General features: G+C 45.9%; 1 protein-coding gene across 1 annotated transcript in view; it reads right to left on the bottom strand.

Annotated features, from left to right (window-relative positions):
* Window positions 1-9,266, bottom strand: part of TBC1D12 (TBC1 domain family member 12) — a gene marked incomplete at its 3' end in the record, with an annotated part of 44,964 nt that extends 35,698 nt beyond the window's left edge. The window contains exon 1 of the mRNA XM_082002024.1: window positions 8,392-9,266. Coding sequence (XP_081858150.1) covers window positions 8,392-9,239 — 848 coding nt within the window. The 5' untranslated portion in view covers window positions 9,240-9,266. The remainder of the gene's footprint in view (window positions 1-8,391) is intronic.
* Window positions 9,267-14,654: the final 5,388 nt, after the last annotated feature.

Below are 14,654 nucleotides of genomic sequence, written 5' to 3'. Positions count from 1 at the left end.
GAACTACCAAAACAGAGCTCTATGCCAAACTATTCTATCAGCTTCATATTTAATCAGGTAGTTCAGCAGCTATTTTGACACTACACCAAACACTATGGCCAATCTTCTGTAATAATAACCAAATATCACTTGCCCACAGAATCTAAACCAAAGTCCTAGATCGCAGCTGCAACAAGTGGAGAATTTCTACAAGCTGACTACAGATGTTCTGCTATTTCTTGCATGGCCAGGAATATATACTCCAACAAAGCCACAGCTGGTTAACCAGCAACACACTCTACGCAAAACAATGCTAGAGGAATAAGACCCCTTCCTCCCACACACACACATAATGGCTGAGCTGTTTCAGCTCCGCTAAGGGGAAGCCCATTTCTCTTCCTTGCACACCAGTCATGTCCTACACTCCCTTCTTCTGCATTGATTCTAAGACTCTCCATACCTTGCAAGTCAATTCAACTCACTAATCCCACAGAACACCATCCACATTTTTTTCACTCCCCAGCTTAATGAGCTACAGCAGCTCACAGAGGATCAAATAAATACCAGAAGCAGGGAAGAGACATTCCCTTTGTTTCCTGACAATGGCAAATTCTTCAATCGGCTCACCAAGGTATCTCACGAAGGCACAGCCTAATGAAGAAACTACCCAAAACTGTTCTAGTAGTAACTCACTCCCAGTTAAGGCGAAAGTCATCAGCTTTATCAGGGCAGTCACTATACCTACAGCCCAAATGTTTCCGGACGAGATACTTTTTCAAGACAAAGGTGAGAAATAGTTCCAGCCTTTGACACGACCTGCAAGTCTGTGAACTGTAGTTCAAACACAGGGAAGAGTTTTAGTTTGAAGAATGTCCCAAGAGTTGGCAATGCTTACTACTCTGACCAGCCTGGTTAAACCTCATTTAACATTCTTCCCTTCTGCTCCCAGAGTGCCTGTCGACTACTTAACTGTGTAATGTAGTACTACAAAGTACTACTGTACTACTTTTATAGCCACTCAGTGGATCAGGTTTCTGCTGTGGTTAGCAATTCACAATATATTTTATGTCACTGCTTCAGTGATAAATTACAGAAATACTACAAAAGGCAAAAATCCATTCTTGATCTGCTAGAGAGCTGATATTAATATGCAAGAGCCTGATTCCTTTCAGTTTTGCCTGACGGCTTTGTATTTTACCAAAGCAAGGAAGAAATTGCCCAATCTACCATCCAGCTGCCTACAGAATTTGAGCAACAGCAAGCAACTTGCAAAACCCCTGAAGTTTACAACAAAAAGCTAGAATCATAGAATCATTTAGGTTGGAAAAGACCTTCAAGATCAAACCCAGCCATTAACCTAGCACTGCCAAGTCCACCACTAAACCACGTCCCTAAGCACCATGTCTACACAACTTTTAAGTACCCCCAGGGATGGTGACTCAACCACTTCCCTGGCCAGCCTGTTCCAGTGCTTGATAACCCTTTCAGTGAAGAAATTTTTCCTAATATCCCATCTAAACCTCCGCTGGCACAACTTCAGGCCATTTCTTGTAGTCCTATCACTTGTTACCTGGGAAAAGGATGGAGAAAAACTGCAAAGAGCTTCCTCCCATAGGCTAAAGGTATTCTTCTCAGTCGGGGGAAAGGAATTTATAAGAACACCAGTCTGAGTGTTTGGCTGTCAGAAGTTCTGGAAGAATAAACTCATCTATGTCCATCAAAACTAGTTTTCTACTAATTGAAGTCATAAGTTCACCCATACAACATCCATCCGCCTCTCACACTGCTACCCCAGTGCTGGGCCAGAAGCAATATGCTCTGCAGGTGGTTCACACAGCTGACTGGTTTCTGCAAATAGAGCCAAATTAGCAGTGTCTCTCTTTTGCAGGCTCTCCTTATGCTCAGCCTTCATTCAAAACCCTGTAGGATTTTTATATTCGAGTCCTCTCAGTCTCGGAGATGTTTGACTGAACCTGGCTAACAGGCTGCAGTCTTAGAGAGATCAGGCACTAACTGCCTAAGCTTCATTTCCTTAGAAAGCAGTAATAAAAAGGCCGAGAAGAACAGCACAGTCTGAGGCTGAGAAGCTTAAAGCAATGCCTACCACCCAGTCTTACAGACCTAGTCCCTTCCCAGACGAAAAACAAACAAGATCAGTAAGGGATAAAAAAAAGGACAGGCTTCATATCATAAACATCTCAGCAGTTCCCAGAAACTAAAAGAGAAGAATAACAATTTTTGCATCCATGTGAATGAAATGTGAGCAAAATCCTTAAACTCCTTTTTTTATTCTTAAACCATCAAGACAAAATAGCCTAATGAATAACTGAACAGCCAGAAGAGCAAAAGCATAAAACTATCATTTTCTTAGAGGCCAGCTGTGATTAAAGTGAACTCCTTTGGTGGTTGTTTTCCATGTAAAACATTCTCCTTTTAGTCATAGCCTATTCAGAAGAGAGGTCCTATTCACTTTGTCACACTACTCTCAATATATTGAGTCTGTAAGAAATTCTGTGACACAAAATAAGCTGAACAGACCAAGGAATGAAAAAGGCCTTCTGTGAAATGAAGGGGAGAGAAGATTCAGGTTAAGTTTAAATGCCTCTAAGTGAAACAAGCTGTGACTCCAACCATTTGTTGCACACTAAACAGCAACTTCAGCTGTTTGGCTTGAAAAAAAAACAAACCACACACAAATCCCCCAAAAACTACAGCATTAGTTTAATGAGAACTTATTTCAGGGAAAAAAAATCCTGTTAAGAATCTAAGGCTCCCAGTGCAAATATCTGTACCAACATAGAATATGACACTGCCTACCAAGGAGAGCAGAGAAATTACTAGTAATACTTTGGGTAGTTCAAATTGATGAAGATTATACGTATGGCTCTAAGGTCTTAAAAATTACATCTATTTTAGTCAGGTTTTTTGGGGGGCAGGGGCAGGCACAACACAGGCTGCAGACAGAAGTTGGAGCAATAGAACAATCTGATACCTATCCAGAGTTAAATCAGTGTATGATTCTTCCACTTGTGCACCTGAAATTTAACTTTGGTTTGCTATTCAACAGACATACTAGCCAAAATAACATGGGTGCACAGCAGCTTACATACTTATGGTGAAACACCCATTGCTAGTGGTTTTCAGAAATACAAAACTCTTTAAAACCTATACATCATGAGGCCTGGGAGTGAAACTTTCTCGAACAGGCATTTTCAACTCCTAGACCTTGAGGACTTGCTCATTTTTGTAGCTGCTTGGAACTGGCTCACTAATAAAAACAAGGCTACTGCCATACAGATTTAATTTTCTACAGTGGGATCTGCATCTGTGAGAGAAACTTTAAATGCGCAGACTATTTCCTTGACTTTTTTATGAATAAAAAGTTTGTATAATTTGGGTTAAATTTCCCATTTACACAGTCATTAAAAAGCTGGGAGCCAAAAAAAAAAAAATGCTGAGCATTCATCTTCAAAGTTTGCTACAGTTTGTTTTACTTTGGAATTACCCTTACTTAAGTTGTCATCATATTTGTTATTCATATGACTGAAAGCCAGGAACTGGCAAACATGTCAACACAACTTCATAAATAAATCATCCTTAGCAAACAGTGAATGAAGAATCTACAGAGAAGCTTCTCATTTTGATCATATGAATGCTTTTTCCTGTTTATATCAAGTTAATTATGTCTCTAACTCAGGAAAAGAGAATACTGTTTGAAGTCAGTCACAGATTTGGGTCCAGGTGCTCTTGCCTACTTTTTCCTGTCAGCTTTAATTCAAATCAATTATAAGTATCTGCTTGTCCACTTAAGTTACAAGATTGCTTAGAGAAAGCAAAAAACTAGGTCTGACAAAGACAGAAGGGTGAAGGGTGCCCTCACAATTTCTGGGGGGAAGCTTTGTTGTATTCCCTTAGCTCTTCTCTCCAATTATCTTTCCAATATACTGTCAGTGTATTTCCTTGACCCATTAGGAGCACTCTGTACCTTCCCCCCCCGCCCTCCCCTTATCTGACAGGAGGAAAGACAACCCCAAAATCAAATGCACAAGCTTTTCACGGTATCAGCCAGCATGAACTGAACAAGATATAGGTACAGTCAACACAGGAATATAAATTAAGCATTGTGAAGTGTCCTCATCAGTATGTTCTTTGATCTTTACAAAAACAGAAGATTCAGATGATCTGTCGCAACTAGGTCAGCTCATTCCCCATTTGACTCATTTTTGACCAAAACCCCACAAAACAGATTATCCCTCATAGATGCACAGTACATACCCTGAAGTTTCATGTCGATTTATGAAACAGAAAAACTCTGTATACCAAAAGAAACATTGATTTTGGTATTAAACATTGACAAGATGCAACTGTAGACTATATGGCTATATAGTTCACGTGCCACTTAGTAATGTCTCTAGATCTGTAGTTTATATTTCAATTTACTACTATGTACACACATAACAATACTCAGGGAAGTGAACCTCTTTGCAACCCTCTACATTCTCTGTCAAGGACATCTGTAGGAGCAAGAAGATTAGCAGCTTTTGAAGAACCACCTACTTACTGAATCACAGAACTGTGTTTATAAAGAGGGAGAGAAAGAGGTGAGCTTCAGTGATTTCAGTTCTTTGTTCCTACAAATACTGACTCCCTTCAACTTTCTATCATCTCCATGAGTGAAGATTTTTCAAAATTTCTGGACAATAAGCACCACCGTTCTGGGTGAGGAAGGAAGGATGAAACTAAAGAGTTTTTATAAGCATGTGTGCACCAACCACCATATATGCTTACAACCCCTTACATCTATTGCTCACAGCACATACTAAAGACCTACAAGAAGCGGCAGTTATGAATTAAGCTTGTTGCGATTTTATCAGGAAAACTTGTTAGATGAATTCTGGAGAACAAGTATTGGGAAAAATGGTGCTTTACTACAACAAAGTAAGTATTACTGCTGTTGTCAACAGCAAGTATTGAATCCAGGAATAAGAAACTTTGCCAACGACCAGATACCTAAATTTATCTAGTAAATACACAATTCAGAAGGGAATGTATCTAACACAAGCTGAGAAGATGCCTGGTACATACATGTAGAACTATGAAGCATAATTCATCTTTGAAAGAGGTTCAGAATCACCGTGACTTTCTCTCAGCCCTGGAATACTCACTGCTGCTTGCTCTTTTTGGCTCACTGTTCTGCTCTGTATGTGCTGCTTTGGAGGGATAACGTACACTGCAATCCAGGTAATCATCATGGCTTTAATTCAACTGTCCATGCAACATTCCTGTTCACTGAACCATTCTGTACCCAACAGCAATCCACTGGGGCTACCCAAAAGTGATCCAATAACCTAGGAACAGAGTGTTGCACTGGTAAGCTGCTATGTCAGACCACAAACCATAAGAACAGTGCCTATAGATGACTGTATCATGAATCATACACAGGAATACAAAGCAGTGACAGGTGACTTTCAAGAAGCCACTCAATGCTCTGATCATAACAGTAGCACAGTGGAGACAAGTGACCATAGTCATGCAATTTTCCTTGCCACAGCACTCTACTCCACATACCTCTGATTTACTTGAGGCATCCCACTTCACATGCTGGGAGAAAAAAAGAGGTAGAACAAAGACAGCAAACACGATTATTTTTCAGTTAAAAGTTGTTAGCATTGATTTGACAGGCTTAATAATTTGGCACAAATACAACTTAAGATCGCAGGGCCAAATATTACACCTAATACTTACCTGAAAAAAAAGCTTTAATCATTGATGTAAACTTTCACATGATCTTAAACAAAAATTATTACTGACAACCTACAGGGAACAGCCACTCTTCCTGTCGCAGAGCTCAGGTAAGATGCTGCGTTGACAGCTGCTCGCCTTTTCCCCTACCTCACCTTATCAGTTTCTCCTCCGGTTCAGTGAAATAAAGACAGACAATTAATACAGATGATTTCAAAGACCTACAGAGCAGGCCAGTCTGATAACTGAAGAGATGGGAACAAGCACCTGTAAACAGCAGCCTCCTAGCCCAGATCTGCCATGACCGAACAGTTCGTCTGACTGGGCAATTACAATGATGAAGTTTTCATGCTGAAGGCAGCAGGACTTCCCCCTTGCTTTCTCTTGTTTTTTAAATAACAGCAAGAAAAGTCCACCTTTTAAAAGAACTTCCATATAGATACAGCTATTAGAAAAAACAATGGGAGCTACCAAATTTTAGACAGGTTGTGAACTAGACGGAGAGCATCACAAGTGTGAAACATCCTATACAAGATGCTCCAGACTGACGAACTACCTGTGCTTAGCACATCCAGTAGCTTTTCTCGTACACTGTGGGAGCAGGTACACATTCTGACAACACACAAATGAGTTGTTCCCTCTTTGCAGGTGCTTTTGATAGAACGTGGCCACCTGGTACAACTTAAACTTTGGGGAGAAACGTTGATAGCTCTGTGCTCATTCAAAAATTCAAGCAACCATCTGCTGAGAAGCTTCACAAGGAGGTATAGTTGCTACCAACATTCAATCACAGGACAGTTTTTAACAATTTGAGTCCTCATCACTGAGAGCCAAGGTATTTATCTTTCCAAGAACTGCAGAACAATCCACTCACAATGGCAACTGTCAGTTTTGAATTAATCTGAGCAGTTTAAAAAAAGTGAGAAGTCTAAGCTCTTAAAGTATCAGAAATAGTTCAGAAGACAAGAACTACTCAAATGATAAAAAGCAAGTTTTATTACCACTTTTCCAAGCAATGGAGACTACAAACTCTAGTGTTGCTGTATCTAGAGACAAATCTATCAAGGAAGAGAAGTTCGTGGGTTTTTAAAAAAAAAAAAAAAAAAAATCAGTAAAAGTGGTTTTTATTAGTAGATGTCTTTTTGGCTGCTTAGATGAAATCAGCTGTAACTAAAACACTTCTAAGAACATAGAGTCAGAGCTGAACGTCAAGCTCTGAAGCCAATATTGCTCACCAGGCAAAATGTACAAGAGTCACAGACAGCTGGGCCAGTCAGGGGCTATGAAATTGGGTCTCTGGCGAATACTTTTTTTCACTGATGTGTCAGCACTATAGCTTTTGCTGGGATAGAAGCAATTACTTTTTTCCATGTAGTACCCAAGCTTTCACTGAAAACAGCAAACAGTGTATACTGACAACTTGTACTGCACACCAAGTTCAGTCTTTTCTATCAGAAAAAGTCTCCAGAATTTCATTAAGCTATCGTTCTGGGGCAAAAAGCAACAAGTACGATTGTTCCTGGTCAAAGTGTTCAAGTAATGAGGCAAAGGGGAGGTAATACACTGCAGTCCATGTACCATGGGAGAAAAAAGAAAGGCTATGGGAGTGGAGAATACTAGTAGGAAATAGTGGGAATAGAGGGACATCTCTCAACCTATCCTTGAAACCAAGCGGAGGCATCAAACTTACCCTACAGTTGACACTATCCATATCTTCAGATAGGAATCCACCTCTCGGTTTCCTGAGGGTTGGCAGGAAGAGCCTATTTCTCAGTTTGGGATCCTGCCTCAAGACCAAACCTCTCCTCTTCTACATCAATTCTTCACTTAATAGATTTAATGTTATTCTTTCTTCTCAAAACATTGAGAGACCCACTGTACTATCACTATAGTGACTGTCACACAGTAACTAAAACCCACGGGGTTTGGAGAATAAAAACTGTTAGAAAATTGGAAATTAAACTCCTCCCCTTTAAACATAAGTAATATAGAAAAAGAAATTTCAGCATCTCCTGTGCAGCACGTTAAAGAGTGAGTGATGCCACAGAATGCTCAGGCAATAAAGCTTGAGGTCCTAAAGTTTTTGGTTTTGTACTGGAAACTTAACAGAAGCCAAATAAATCTGTGCACAAACCCTAGTGCTTGAAACTTTCCACACCACACTTTGCAGTAAGTAAACCGTGTCTACACTATCAACAAGCTGCAAAAGGTTTATGAGCCTTTCCAACTTCCAAGACCATTCCCAGAATCACCCGAAAGTATCTTCCAATACCAACAATTTCCACCTTATTCCCCAAGCAGTTTGATCAGTACCACTGTGTTCATTCAGACAGTAAAACGCTCTGGCCCACGAAGTGAATCCCAGTTTGAAGCCCACGTAGTTTGCAGCAGCAGGGGTACCTCTAGTGCCTGACCCTCGCACACACCGCAAAGCCTCTCCTGCTGCACCAACATTCACTCGGTGGCAAAAGGGCCCGTCGGGGTTGGACTCGCTCATCGCCTGGCCAGCAGCCTCGCCACTGCTGACGCCGACACACGGTCCTTCGGACAACCCTACCACCCCCCGTGAACCGGCCCGGCAGACATTCACCCGCGCCCCGCGGGGCAGCACCCCCACCCCAGCTCAAGGCCGGGCTCTGCCGGGGGCGCCAACGCCGCCCGCTACTTTACCTGCTGAAGAACTCGGCAAAGCTGCTGCCGGCGCCGGCGATCCCCGCCCGCCGGGCCCTCTCCGCCGGCTCCTGCGGCGGCGCCGAGGCCGCGGGCGCCGTCCCTCCGTGGGGCAGGTGCTCCGGGGCGCTGCGGCGGCGGCTCACCTCGTAGGTGTTGCGGGAATTCAGGTTCACGTCCGTGAAGCCGAGGGGCGCCGGGGGCCGGGCAGCGGGCTCCGCCCTGCCCCGGGAGGTCCGCACGCCGGGGGCGGCCTGCGCCCGGCTGCCGCCGTCGTCCCCCGGGCCGAGGGGCAGCGGGGGGCTGCCGGCGGCCGCCGCCCCTCCGCGCCGCTCCACCTCGCTCCGCAGCCGGCAGCTCCGCAGCGGCTCTTCCAAGGCAGTTCCCGCGGGGACGCCGCCGCCCGGGCCGGGCGGGCAGAGGAGGAAGCCCCCGTTCTGCAGCTTCGCTTCCTCCTCCCCCGGCACCGGCTCATCCCGCCCCGGCTCGGCCTGTCCTGCCCGAGGGGGCGGCGAAGGCGGCGGCTCCTCCGGCGGCGGCAGCAGCAGGAAGCCGACGTCCCCGTTGGTCATCCTGCTGCGGGGGCCCACAGCGTAGGCGGCCCCATTGGCGGGCTTCTCCGGGCAGCGCTTCCCACCCGCCGCGGCGGCGGGGCCGAGCGCCGCCAGGTACCGCTGCAGCAGCCGCTCCTGCCCCGGCCCGCCGCTCCTCCGGCTCAAGTCCCGGCTCCCATCCCGCTCCCCGTCCTCCTCCTCCTCCGCCTCCTCCGCCGCCGCCGCCACCTCCTGCCGGCCCGCGGGAAGCACAGCTGCGCTGCCCGGAGCTCCGGCATCGTCCGGCCCCACCATTTGCCGTCGCGGAGCCCCGGGGATGCCAGCGGCGCAGCGGGGCGGGGGCGCGGCCCCCCCGGCGCGGCGGGGGCCGAGGGGGGCGGGGCGCGCGCGTTCCTCCGCACCGGCGGCGCCGCGAGCGCTGGCAGCCGGCGCCGCTCACCGCGTCGGACAGCGGCCTCGGCGGGAGGGGGGCAGTGGGCCCGGCTCACGCAGGCGCGCGGCGCCGGCGGCGGCCCTTCCCCCCGGAAAGTCACCATAGAGAGGCAGGGCAGGAAGAGCGCGCCCGCCCTCCCCGGCGCAACTCACTTCCGGGATCATAGAGATGCCAACTAGACAGGATCTTCCCCGCCAGAGAGGTGCCTCGGAGGCCGCTCCCCACCCCCATCACTCCCCTCCCGCTACCGTATTCCAGCTAAAGGCTCGCCGCGCGCAGCATCTACCGCATTCCTCCAGCATGCCGCGCCCCGGCACAGCCCAGCGGCGGGCAGCCTCCTCCCTCACTGTAGCCGAGCTAACACCCGCCGCCTGCCCACTCGTGCTAGGATTAAACAAGTCTGCAGCACCCTCCGGCTGCCCCGGCACCCCCGCAGGCTTCGGACACGCCGCTTCCACCCGCGTCGAGGGTCGGTAGCCGGGCAGAAGCCTTGCACAAAGGCGGCCCGCGGTCACCTGCCCCGGCCCCGCGCTCCCACGGACCACCCCGGCGCCCTGCCCGGCAAGGCCGCACACGGGGCACCGCACCCCGCCCCGCAGCCCCAGGGCGGCCGTGGCAGAGGGCACCTGGGCGTAGGGAGGGGACCCGCAGGGCGCTCGGTAGTTTCACTTTTGACCTTTTTTTTTTGAAGGAACAGCAATAATAAAGAGACGGGCTCTGAGGAGAACAGCGGAGGACCCGCGGAGACCCGGCACCGCTTTCCCCGCGGCGGCGGCGCTACCCGCGCACCCGCGGCAGAGCGCTCAGCCTACGGGCGGCACCAGCAGCCGCGGGGACGGGGCGGGCAGGGCGACGCCCGGGCCTACCTGCGGCTCCTTTTTGGGGGAGATGGGACGTACTTGAACTTTTCGGGGGGGAAGGACAGAGGGAGAAAACAGAAATAGGATGGGCGCTTTGAAATCATGGGGTGAATCCTCTCCAGAGGAGTGATGGGCTCTCACGGCTCCTCAGGCGAACACGGGGGTGGTGGATGGAGCACGCGTAGGAGGGCAGGTGTCAGCACCCGTGTTTCCTGCCACATCCCTCAGAAGAAAAAACAAGCTGTTACAGTCCCTTCAGCCTAGCTGAGGAAGCACAGCCAAAAGTCACAGGCAAAAGAAAGGGCAAAGCGGCCTCAAGTCCCCGGAGAAGCAGTAACACCATAGGCCCCATGCAAGGTCTAGTAGGCCACCACTCATCCTAGGCAAGCGGCAAAGGTAGCACCTCAGCCCAACAGGTTATCTTTGTATTCCTACAGTAAATACTCACAGCTGATAACAAGGGAGATACCATTCTCTTGGAAGTCCTTGGCCAGAGAAGCCCTCCATTTGGTATCTCTACCATCAAAGGTCCTGCAGTACCTCAGAGGTCCTTGCTTTTAAAGGCAGGCAAGCGGGGCATGCCCAGAGAGAAGGGCCTCACCCACCACATGGAAATGGGGAAGGAAAAGCCATCCTCTTCTAATGTTTTTTTTCTTCAAGAACTGTGGGCATTTTAGAAAGAAAGGTTTAAACTGTGAATCTTCATCCAAATAAAAAGTTGATGCATTTCGTTGTGTTATGACTTCTTGTCAGGACTTTACAATATAAAGCCTTCAGGGCTTTGCTTTAGTAAAGAAATAAACAAAAAAAAATTAAGTTTGTGGGGTTTTTCCCATTCTTGTCATCTTGTAACTATACTTTTGAGGTCAGATGTGCAACACTGAGTATTTTACACCAGTGTTGCACATCTTGCTTTAAAAAGCAAATCTGATCTCACCCCTTTTGACCTGAGGAGCTGGCAAATACTTGGGATCTCAGAGGTTGGAGAAGAAACAAATCTAATTTTGGCGGTTTTTTTGCCTTGCCTATCTTGATAGCAGGTGTGCAGCCTCATCCAGCTACAGCTGTGCCAGATAAAGGATCATTGGCCTCAGTTGCTTGCAAAAATGCACAGTAAAGGTTGCCAGGATTACCTATCCTTTGGATACGCCAGCTTAACTGCTTCCGGGAGCAATTTGTAGGCTACTTTGGTCAAAACAAAATGAAGTAGCAAAATGAACTGATTAGCAAAAATGAACTAATTAAGCTTTTTTGTTAACTAAAGCTTTTTATTAAGCTTTTTGCTGAAACTAAGTTGGTAGGTTTTCTGTTCTCCACTGTGATCCAGGTCATCTCAAACACGTGGGGTCTGATCACGGTGGCTGCTGAGTGAACATACATCCCGGGTCCTATAGCAGCTTTTTGTGCAAGGAGACTATGCAACTCATGTGCAGCATATGTGATGGATCCTCTTTCAGACTATGGGTCTGGGCAGGTGGCTCATCCATCCACCTTGCACTTCTGTTGTAATTTAGTTAAACTGATGCAGCAAGCAGAATATCCCAAAGACTACTTGAATAGTCAGCAGCCACACAGAGGGTAGATACTGTATCTTCAACTGTAATTAAAAAAAAAAAAAAAAAGAGTCACAGAATCATAAAATGGTTTAGGTTGGAAGGGACCTTAAATATCATCTAGTTCCAACCGCCCTGCCATGGGTAGGGACACCTTCCACTAGACAGGTTGCTCAAAGCCCCATCCAGCCTGGCCTTGAACACTTCCAGGGATGGGGCATGCACAGCTTCTCTGGGCAACTTATTCCAGTGCCTCACCAGCCTCATAGTGAAGAATTTCTTCCTTATACCTAATCTAAATTTACCCTCTTTCAGTTTAAAGCCATTAGCCCTTGTCCTATCACTATGTGCCCTCATGAAAAGTCCCTCTCCAGCTTTCTTGTGGGCTCCCTTCAGGTACTGGAAGGCTGCTATAAGGCTATAAGGTCTCCCTGGAGCCTTCTCTTCTCCAGGCTGAACAACCCCAACCCTCTCAGCCTGTCTTCATAGGAGAGGTGCTCCAGCCTCTGATCATCTTTGTGGCCCTCCTCTGGACTCACTCCAACAGTCTTGGTATTGTTCTACCCATCTTAAATTGGTGACTTCATACACTGTAAGAAGGGATCAACAGTGATTTCACTTAATATCTACTTAGTCATCGTTACCCTGAATAATGTCATATAAAGTGAGTTGTTGTGAAAACACAGCAGCACTCTATACCTTGCAAGTAAGGAAGTGATGGATGCAGTGTGAATCCATAAAGTATAAATTATCCAGGAGCTCATTCTACACCATGACAAAATGAGAGATATATCTGCCTTTACTAGTGAGGATTTTAGGTTTAAGGAAACACTCAGAAATCCATAGCGTGTTTGTGCTCATTTTCAACAAAGTGTTCACTGTTTACTTGGGATGCTGTATGGCAGTGTCACTCTTGAATAGACACCTTTGATTTAATTAATGCAGAACCTGCAAAACAGTACCAGATGTTAAACAAACTAAGCAAAAGGAAGACTGGCACTGAGATTGTTACACAAGATTGGCTTATGGTGAACTTACTTCAGTCAGTGCAGCTGGGTTAGTTGGTAATTATGCCAGGGATGCCAAAGGATAGCAGGTTGTTTTGCACAAAATAAAACCACTTGGTTCATGACATTAGCATTGATTTCCACCGCTAGGACTTGATAGACAGGCAGATTATTTTTTTATATGTATATATTTATATATATATTTTTTATATATATAAAAAACAGATTTCCAAATAATATTATGGATTTTAAATCACTCCTGTAGGATGGAGTTTAGAGCTCAAGAAGGATTTTGAAGCTGTGTATTGTTTTTTCCAGAAATGCTCAATCCTGAGGAATACTTCAATGAACTAAAGAATTAAAGATGTGATTAGCAGGGATATGTATGATACAGTTCACACATAGCTGATAATGAAACAGCTTTCAGCCAAGTATCTGAAAGTCAAGGCAATAATTCACAGAAACGTGCATGCTCGCCTGGGCAACTAGTTTCATGTTGGAAGGTCATTCTGATTTGAATGAGGAAGGATGAACAGGTAATCTGGAATCTCTGAGGGTTTTCAGCAATCCACAGGGAAGAAGTGGGGACTAAACAGCAGATAGGTGGTTATAAAATCCAGGAATTTTAAGAGCAGGGTTTCTGAAAGGATTAGGAGTGAAAGAACACATTTTGAGCCTTGCAAGAGTGCAGTCCTGTGTTACGATTATTACAGCAGATCTGTGAAATGATCTGGTTCAGAAAATCAAAATGCCACATCATTTCACTGATTCATTTTAGGGCAAGGCCCCACAAACAACTGAATCACCACAAGTGAAAGAAAGTTAAACTGTGGCTGGAGGTTGGGAATGACTGGCTGAGTGGAAACCTCTTATCTTCACCTTGACATTGAAGAAATTACAACATGGGATTCTACCCTAACCACACCATATAGTAACTGAGCTGTTGCCTGATACTGCTAAAAATTACATTATTTAGACTATAGTCTATAGTATCCAATATTTTAGACATATTCACATGAGAAATAGCTTAATTTAATAGTGAAAAGAAAATAGCTGCTTAGTTGAATATTGTGAATAGCTTATTAGGCAGTGATTTTGTATTGCCCTCAAGCTGATTAGGGCAATTTGCATGTAATAAGATCCTTTGTGCTCCTGGCTCTCTAAGGTGACCCTTACAAAAGAGACAATTTTACCAACTAAGATTCTGTGAAAAAAGAGTGAGTCACCTTACTTAAACGTGAAGCTGAGTTCTTTTTCTTTTGCTAAAAACTTTTCTGCAGTAACAAAGCCTCTAGCTCAATTTATAAAGTATCTCAGCTGTGGAGAAGATACTCCCGGTATTCGGGATGACAGAAAGTAGATAGCAGTATCTTTTCTACCTTAGAAGGCTGTCAGCCCTGAGTGCTATGCCAGTTTTGGGGTGATAGCAAGAGAAACAGGAGATAAATGAGAGGAATCTGGCTCGTTTGTTCTCGCTGTTCCTCACTGAAAGAGAAAGCAAGCAATCTTCACTGGATTCGTTCTTTTATGTTACAAGCAGCACGTACAACTTTCAGCTAAACAAGTCCTCACTGAGACAGTGTACAAATAAATAATGCACGTAGACTTTGCTCCAAAGAGTTTACAATTAAAATACCGTGTAAGGAACAACGTAAGGCTTTTTCACTGCTCAAGGTTTGCATGAACTGCAACCCTGCCCCTTGCTCCAGAGGTTTATAGCGTGCTGCGGTGACCCAGACTTGATGCCTGAGAGAGGCAGCCTTCGTGGGTGTTAAACACACCGGCAGCAGAGAACTAGACCTGTCTGCATCCTTGACTGGTTTTGACATCTGACCTTTCAGTACCGTCCCTCATTA

The sequence above is a fragment of the Phaethon aethereus genome (assembly GCF_964289735.1).
Source record: "Phaethon aethereus genome assembly, chromosome: 7".
Classification (NCBI taxonomy): Eukaryota; Metazoa; Chordata; class Aves; order Phaethontiformes; family Phaethontidae; genus Phaethon; species Phaethon aethereus.
The sequence above is the reverse complement of the archived record's forward strand: the minus strand, read 5'-3'. Positions and strand labels throughout refer to the sequence as shown.